The sequence below is a fragment of the Pholis gunnellus genome, assembly GCF_910591455.1.
Source record: "Pholis gunnellus genome assembly, chromosome: 15".
Taxonomy (NCBI): Eukaryota; Metazoa; Chordata; class Actinopteri; order Perciformes; family Pholidae; genus Pholis; species Pholis gunnellus.
Window position 1 is genome coordinate 17,236,056 of NC_136542.1, and position 9,089 is coordinate 17,245,144.

At 46.8% G+C, this 9,089-nt stretch overlaps 1 protein-coding gene across 1 annotated transcript; it reads right to left on the reverse strand.

The window, feature by feature from the left end:
• Positions 1-921: 921 nt before the first annotated feature.
• LOC306707676 (fibronectin type III domain-containing protein 5b) lies at positions 922-7,748 on the reverse strand (the record flags this gene model as incomplete). The annotated part of the gene is made up of 3 exons (XM_079175240.1): positions 922-1,061; positions 1,213-1,302; positions 7,565-7,748. The coding sequence occupies 3 exons, from the start codon at positions 7,746-7,748 to the stop codon at positions 922-924; spliced, it is 414 nt and encodes a 137-aa protein (XP_079031366.1).
• Positions 7,749-9,089: the final 1,341 nt, after the last annotated feature.

A 9,089-nucleotide genomic window follows, 5' to 3' on the forward strand; every position in this document is an offset into this window, starting at 1 on the left:
GAAGAGGTACAGCCTGGGGACAATTTCGACAAAAGTGGATGCATCTCAGAGCCACGCAGTCACGGGACATGTTGTCTGTGGTTGTGTTGATAATGCACTGACAGAAGGAGGAGAGGAGGTGACAAAGGGGGGGGTGTGAAAAGGTCTCTGGCTCCGTTTATGGGCTTCGGTCCCTGGGGTTGGTTTTATCTGCAGTCTCTCTACCGCCGGAGCCTAATCTCCGCTGCCTCTGAACTCTACGCGCCGGCCAGGCCGTTGCCCGACCCTCCGGAGTCGTGCAGCCAAAGCTGAGCAAGCGGTCGCCGAGAGGGCCCACGACGAGTCCCGGCCTCATCCTCACAAGCGGATGGGCTTCCAAAGGGGGGGGAAACCGCTTGTTCGTGAGAACACAAAGGACTTTTTGGGGTAAAGAGAAGGCGTCCTGGCAGTCACACCTCAATGATGTTGACGGATGGCAGCCTGTTGTTGTTGTTGTTGTTCTTGGGGAACTGCGGGAGGAGAGGAGAGGAAGATGACAGGTCTGAGAGAGAGGCTGGAGGACTTACAGGAATCAAAACAATGAGTGTCTTCAATGAGCACGAGGATGCCTCTGTACGCGGTGGTTTCACCGATGTTTGCAGCAAGAGAGCGAGAGCGAGAACGATTGGTTCTCTGCACTGGTAATGGATGTGATATGGGCCTCTGTGCGTTGATAAAAAGCCATGGAGCGTGTGTTTGTTATCTGAATGTTGCAAAGTCATGCACATAATGGTGTCATGTGGACGCACTGTTAAAGCCGAGGTCGACGCTATGATTGTGCTTGAAGTGTCAGTGGAAGAAAATAAACCCATTAGTGGCCGGGATCATTCACCTGCCCGGCGCCGCTGTGGGGGTGGAGGCAGGAGGGAGGAGGAGGAGGAGGAGGAGGAGGAGGAGGAGGGGTTATACCTTACTGCGCAACAGCCCCCCCGTCGGATGCTCAGGAGTGCTGCACTCGGAGGAGTTTTTGGCTTTGTCCTTGTTGTTGTTGGGCTCGTTGTCTTTGATTATGTCGTACTGGCGACAGAAGAGAGCGATCACACCTGAGGAGAGAAGAGGGGGAGAGGAGAGGAGGAGAGGAGGTCAAACACAAATGAACGCTCCTGCTTTTTGTATTTTCTGTTCCTTTTCGAGCGAGATCACGACAGGAAACACCGCGTGCGAAAGCGCTGTGATTCCCGGTTTGGTCCTCACCTGCCCACATGATGAGCACCACCACGATGATGATGAGCTCCCCCGCCCTCACCTGGGCGGTCTGGCCCACTTCTTCCATCGTAACTTCGTCTGGAAGAGTCAAGGGGCGACATGTTGAACTGGATTGTTGGTGGGAACGGGTTATGATTGACTCATGTCAAATTCTGCATTATGACTTAAACACAGTGGAGAAATGAGCAATTATTACCATGATTGATCACTGAATGGTTTGCTGCAGTCACACTTCATGTTCATTCAAATGTCCCATCACACTGCCTCACTAGAAGAACGGGCTCAGAGCCCGTCATTAACAGCAACCTTGATGTTGCCGACATGACCTGAAGTTTGGATGATTCCTCCTTTCACACTCAGCGGCCCGTCGTCCTGTTGTTTTGCATCATGGCAGCCTGTTATATTCTGCATCGAAGGTGCTAATGTTTCCTAGTCTTGAGGCGAGGAAGACGAGGAGCTAATTGGCTTTGAACAGCACAAATGCTTCCAACATGTCAGCAAAATAGTTTCCTGTTTATTCTCACTGGGTCTAATGACTGACACTTCAAGCGCGCTGAGCTTGGAGGCAAATAAGTCAGCATCACTGTGTTTATGCCCGCGCTGCTCTCTTGTTATAAGGATTGCGAGGTTGCTTCATTGCCATGAACTTGAAAATTGCAAATATTGTAGTAATATCATCTGCTTCTTTTAGTAATTAAAGGTGCTAAATTCACAGCATTAATACAGCATCAGAGTACTATTGCAATGTGAAGATATAGTGGAGTGATGCAGGTAGAACTGATTCTTTGTGTGAGATCCTCACTCATCCTGTCAGGTGATTGAAATCGGCCTCGTGAATAAAGATGCCGCTGCTGTGCCGCGTGCGTAAAATGCGCAGTCGTGGAAGCAGCTTATTTAATGTACTGTAAAGAAAGCGACATACGAACAGTAATGATCGACATGAAGTTGCAGTTAAGACTGTGTTTACCAGACCACGGTCAGATGTGGACATGTCTTCATAGTCACGTGTGGATCTGATCTCAGGCCTTTTTGCAGGCTGATTGGATGAAACTTCGATTACAGAGTTGAGATGTGACCGTAAAAAAACACGTGCGCACAATATGGAAGTTTCAGTTGACGATTTCATTCAAATTCTCGCTTCTACTGAGGACTTGTTGCATCCTGACAAAGACTAAAGACTGTAAGAACATAAGCTTAATGTTATAAGGTAAAGACGACTCCCACCTACGTGACATTTTACGCTCTCAAACCAGACCTGCCTGTGTACTGAAATCCAGATCTCAGTAGCACCCGTCTCTTTAGTGTCAGTACGTTGGCTGTTGCTTGATTCTCAGAATTTAACAAATTTGTTTCTGAGTGAATTTCTGTTAGAAAGTTTAGATTTGTCACTATTAACGCTGAAAAGCCAATAGTTTGAGTGATGTTGTCACTGCACCTTCTCTTCATATCTGTCTATTTTAGGAGCTACTCTTACAACTTTCATCCCGTCATAAGTCGATGAATTCTTGAACCTTTGACCATTCGCAGTGATTGACTTTGCTTCTGCTGTGGTTGTGGTAATAACCAATCCATGTGGAGAGAATGGAGAGTCTCTTCCTCACTTTAGTTCTAATCGCACATATGGAACAGGAACAGAGCCCATTTAACTGTGTTCCTCAGTTATTTTGATCCACTTGGGGTTTCATTGACATACTCTTATTTGAGACAGTTGCAGTACGAGGTCTGCTCTCTTTCTTTTAGGATATTGAACCTCAAGGGTTTCACGGCTGTCTCATTCCCTGAATGCTCAGATCTCCATCTAGACTCTCTCCATCCATAAGGAATGCCGGCTCTCTTATGTCAGCCTTCACCTCTCGCTATTATGTGTTGAATTGCAGGTGCAGCAACGTAAATGGCAGGGAGTCAAAAGATCACAGAGAGGCAGAACATGAAGGGAATCGTCGAGGCTTCATCTAGGCCACTGGGGATCCTTGGTACTAGAGCGCGATGGAAGGATAAAGCAATGAAAAGAGTTAATCACAGCACCCGGGATCAATTCTCCGCAGCCTCAATTAAATCCCACCATGGTCTTTTGAAGTCGTATGACCATCGGGGTAAATATCAAAAGGAGTAGCTCATGTTTTTTTTTCTGTGCTTGCAGCAGTCTGCCTGCAGACGTTGGCAGGTATCTTATCGGGCAAGGCAGCGACGCGTAGGAACCTTTTTCTTGCACCGTGTTTTGGAAGTCGGGGGCAGCATAAGCAGCTCTCCTGTCCTTTTTGTGCGATGCAGTATGTGACATTTTGGAGGGCCCAGTGTGGCAGGAACCCCACCACGCTCCAGTAGATTTATTTTTTTTTAAGCAGCAAGCCATCCTGCGGATCGATTGGCCTCTGTTGCCCAGTATTAACTTATCAAAGCGCAGCAGCCCGCGTCGCCCGACACTGCTGCCAGCCGGCCTCACTGGGGCAAAGCGGTCGGCTGTAAACACCTCTGATGCTCAATGACCAATCGCTAAGACAAGGTTGTTTGACTGAACAGCTTCAGAGTTTAATTCACTTTTAAGACTTGAGCTCGAGAGCTGCTGTTTTGTCACTTTTTATAATCTGATATTTAGTTTTCGTACTTAAACCCAAAGCTCCGACAGATGGCGATCACCATAACCATGGATGGACCTACATTCTGTTTTGTCATCATGTCATTGGATCAAATCAATAGAACTATAGCAACAATTTGGCCAATTGTGACCCCCATGACGTAAACTGCATCTTTAAATGAGGTAGTTCTTTTAATTTGGATGTTTTTCCATGTTTAATCAAATCTGCTTGTCTTTATGGTATGTTAATATTTGATTTATGTAAAAAATGTATGTATTTCTTTAACATTCTTTGGCCCATTTAATCCATTTACTGCACTTCAGGTCCCCACATTCCCAGAAAACGACGCTGAGGACATAATGTCTGTGTGTCCGGTAGCTACAGTAAGACCCTGCTGGAGTTTCCAGTCTTTATGCTAAGCTAGGCTACACATGTCCTGACTGAATGCACAGATCCCTCCTATCACCACACTCCAGGAATAAAAGCGCACAGGTGTATTCACCAAAACGTTGAGCTTTTCCTTTAAGGCGCCACAAAGCCATATAGGATTCTTCCCTCGTCTTTAATAATGTGGCTGCTTCTGCTTCAGTCTCCATAAAGTGTAAACGGAGAGTAGTTTGGTTCATCCGAGCAGAGCTGAGGAGGGATGCTGTCTGGGGAGATATCTCACACTATTTTATCGCTGCCCTGTTTTTAAAAATAGACTTTTGCTCCATCCTTGTTTTTGGGGAAGTTTTCCTGTGGGCCAGGGGGAGAACGTTCTCCGTTTATCAGATCCGAGGAGGCCGATGACCCTTTATATTCACCTTGTTAGTGTGTCTGGTTGTCCAGAGAGAACACACATAGTAGGCTTTAATTGTCTGTTACTACTGACTACCACTGCATCCTCCATCTTTATCGCATGCTTCTCCTCTCTGTCATTCACTATCTGTCCCCACACACACCTGGCATCTCTCTCGCTTCCTTTGATCTCCTGTACCTTAAACCCATTGTTAAAGGGGAAATTAGATGAAAGATGGAATGATGCGAGCATCGCAGGCTCGTCCTTTGCTCTTCCTACTGAGATCAGCATGATACGGCGGAACAGAAGGGCCGAGCAGTCGAGCGAGGATGTTGAAAACTTCCCTTTTCTTCAAGAGACGTTCGCCTGTCGTATCGGAACAATGGACGGCCATCTGTACTGACAGATTCTCTCTCTGACAATGATCTGCTCTGAAAAGACAAACTTCCTTCATAGTTTTCTCTTTTTGCCTCATGCTGTGCACCAATCCTTTCCAATAACCATTTAACACTCATGCAAAAATGAAGCCCTTCAGTATAAAAGCCCAACATGTCCTGGCAGACTTTTGAACAAATCCCCGTCTCGCTCTTACGGGGAAACGAACACTCGTTTTGACGGCGTGTCGTGGATCCTGACTCCTGATGACACTTGATTTTTCCACTGATTTACAAAATGTTGACACGAGGAACATCTGCTCATCTGTCGTCAAAAGGTTCCGCCGCTCCAACGTGGCGCCCCTAATTAAACGGACATCCTTGAGCAGGCGGCGGCGCAAATGAGACAGAGAGGGATGTGCAGCGCTAAGCTGTGAAGTTGTTTTGTAGGAGCGAGGGATGATGAATCACAGGCCTGCTCTCTGTGGACACTTGCTTTGTGAAAACATGTGCATGGTCGGAGATGTGTGGGGGGAGCGGGGACATCTCTTTGCAGTGGATAGAGACTTTCACTCGCTGTGTGTGTGTGTGTGTGCCAATATGTGGAAATCTTACATTTTTGGGAAACGAGTGGGAAATGAGTGAACTGAGGCAGAGTGCTGTTTCCTCTGGGTCGCAGCGAGGACCGGCTCACTTTAAAGGAATAATTTAACGTTTTGGGAAATGCACTTATTTTGATTGCTGCCACTCTGTTTGTAGGGTAACTATGCAGCCACTGCCAGCAGGCTGGCTAACGTAGCTTAGCATAAAGACCGCAAGCAGCTAGACTGGGTCTATCTAAAGATAACACAATCTGGGTGGTGGCATGTTACTCTAGTACTGCACTACAAATTCAAAGTACTTGTTCTCAACTTGGATTTTGATGCTACTTTCTACTCCGCTACGTCTCAAAGGTTAATATTGTACTTTTTACTGCACGACATTTGTCTGATGGCTTTAGCTACTTTTGTCAGTTTACAATTTTTCCTCTTCCTGTCGAGTGGAAACCACGTATCTCCAGATATGTTGTATTGAGTGTTTCTGGTAGTCTGAAGGATGACGTGTTCCTTTATTTGATGAGAAAAGTCTCCTACTGCTGAAGCTAAATCAACTGTTGAAAACAGGGTTTTCTGGACTCTTTAGAGATGTGTGGTTCTCACAGAACAGCGACGCAACAAACATGATGTTTGAGGTCTTATCGAATGTGATACATTGATGTGGATTAAAATGAGCACAACCGTAAACATCTGCAGCAGTAAACTGTCACATACGCATTAATGCAGCCGTAATATAAATCCAGAAACATCATAAATAGAGTAAAAGGACAATTTACTGGACCATGAGTACTTTTACTTTTCATACTTAAAGTATATTTTGCTGATCATACTCGCATACTGTAGTGGAGTATTTTCACAGGGTTGTATTTGTACTTTTACTGAAGTAAAAAAAATACTTGAATACTACCTCCACCACTGCAAAAGTACTGTCAACAAAGCACAGAGACATTACTCCACTACATCTTTACATTGCAAGTGTGCTATATCAATACTCTAAATCCCGTATAGAGAACCTTTGAGTGGATTCTTTTCCTATTTCCACTATCCCACATAATTCTATACCAACCTCAATATAACTGCACGTGCCTCTGTTTGCTCTCCTGAACGTGTGTCACGAGACACTTCTGTTTCTTTCTCTGTGCGTTGTGCGTGAGTCGGAGGCACCGTTGTGTCTTCGCGGCTTTTGAAAACAGCAGGAGAGAGAATCACAACTGCAGCCTAAAGGACACACGAGCATGTGCACGTACACAGAAGGATGAGCTCGAAAAAACGAAGAAAATAACCTCGTTTATCCGGATGCTGTGTGTGTTATTGATTTCAGTCAATTCTTTCCGCCTCGCAGAAACAACGCACGGCCAACACCGCCTGTTCTAATTAGGCGTCAGCGCTGAGAAGAAGCACGTCTTCAGTGCTCTTCTCAGCCAACCGGCGCCCCCATAACAGAAGTTCTCTCTGGCCCCTCACACCCTTGGGAAGTATCGAAGTATAGCTCACACGAGAGAGGAGTGTAAATGAGAGGAAAGACTAGATGGAGCACCACTCGCAGCTCTGACTGCCTGCTCTCTGTGTCTGATGAATGCCTCTCCTCAGTTTGGTTTACTGTGCAGCTGTGCTGGGTGCATGCAGGGCGAGGCCCGCAGAGGAGCGTCAATACACAACGAAGTATGGACCCCCCACACACACACACACACACACACACACACACACACTTCAGTTTTATTCCCGAGTTACGGTCGGCACGGGGCGAGCTTCAGCAGCACTCTGTTGTGAAATTTCATTTCACGCTTTGCGTGTCTATTGATTTCTGTCGGTCGTTTGACAAAATCAGTCGAGCTTTTGTCAAAAGGCCGAGTCCCCTCTGCAAAAGGACAGAAACAGAGCGAGGAAGTGTGCACTTTTTTTTTTTTTTTTTAAAGTGTGGATATGTTGGCTGACTGAGCATCTGTGTGTGTGTGTGTGTGTGTGTGTGTGTGTGTGTGTGTGTGTGTGTGTTCTGTCTTGGTGCCACTTTACCTTTACTCTTAGAGGCCTGAGTCTCGGCCTCCTTCGGCGTTCGGAAGCGCAGGGGCTCGCTCAGCGGGCTCGTCCCAGACATGCTGATGGACTGGACATGCACGATGTAGTCTGTCTCGTCCTCCAAGTCCCATAATGCACAGGAGCGCGTGGTGGTGTTGACTTCCTGGATGAATCGCAGCATGCGCACGTCTTTCTTCTGTTGGGAGTGGGACACGGGAGAGGACGGTGAACGTTGTTCACAGCAGGGGGGGGGGGGGGGGCGGGTGGTTTGTGTGCTGTCATCGCGCTCTACAACAGTGGTGGGCTCACTGAGGGGGGCAGTGATGAAAGAAAAAGGGCGCCACCCGCCATTGAGAGGGTTACGGTTTGACTTTATGTTCACACATCTAAGAGGAGTGTTCAAGAGGCCTTCTGGTGTGACATTATGGCAAAACGTCTGTTCAGGAAAGTGTTTAGGGCGGCACTATAAGAACAGAGCGTCGTCCTGGTTCAATAAAAAGGTATATTTCCGTATTTTAACTCTTGAGAGCAATGCTGCTGTTGTAAAGCGCTAGTTCAATATTTTAGGACATAACATTTATTTGACTGTCTTGACGCGTGACAGATGGGAAGATTGAAACCACTTTTGTGTCTGTATGCGGTGAATATGTTGCTGGAGCCAGGGGGTCGGTTAGCTTAGCTTAGCATGGAGGAGGGGGAACAGAGCGAGGTGCATTCATGTGCTGAATGCAGCTTCATGTTGTCAACGCAAAAGCGGCATCGATCTCCTCATCGTTGTGTCAAAACTATTCCATTCGAAACCGCCTACTGTGAAAATTCAGACAGACAGCATGCAGGTATTGCAACAGTGCCGGGGAGGTTCCTAGAAGAAGAACGGAAAAGAAACCTGTATAATGTATCAACAACCATCACAATATAGGCAGGAGTGTATTCCTGCTGATACTTCAGTTGCTTTTCTGGAAAGAGCTCAACGTTGTGTGTTGTTTGCACCTTCGGAACATCACAGTTCACCTCGACAGCATCTCTACTTCCTCTGCACACACACACACTCAGTACCGCTGTGACCCACACTGACCCTGAAGCTGTCCTCCTCAATCACGTCACGTCACTCCCAGCTGCTGTGTACGTGTGTGTGTGTGTTTGTGTTCGTACAGTCACGCTTGTAAAGCAATGTGTTTAATGTCTGTCCTTATGTGTGAACCTGAGTAATGTGTGTGTGTTTGTGTGTTTATGTGCACACGATGGCAGCATATAATCTCACATTTCACCCACGTCACAGAGCTGTCAGCGTCTGCTGTTGTCAGAGAGCACATCCATTGCCTGTGATGATTCCCATAATGCACTCTGACTCTGAGCAAGGGAACGACATGGTAATGAGAAATGCACACGGCAGCAGCAACAGCCAGCAATTAATTGAATTAGTGTCTGTGTGTTTGCGTTCTTTATCCACCCCGTCGTCAGCACATTTACATATATATCCAGTCTGTGCTGCGTGTGTGAGCTGCTCACCTGCTGCGTGATG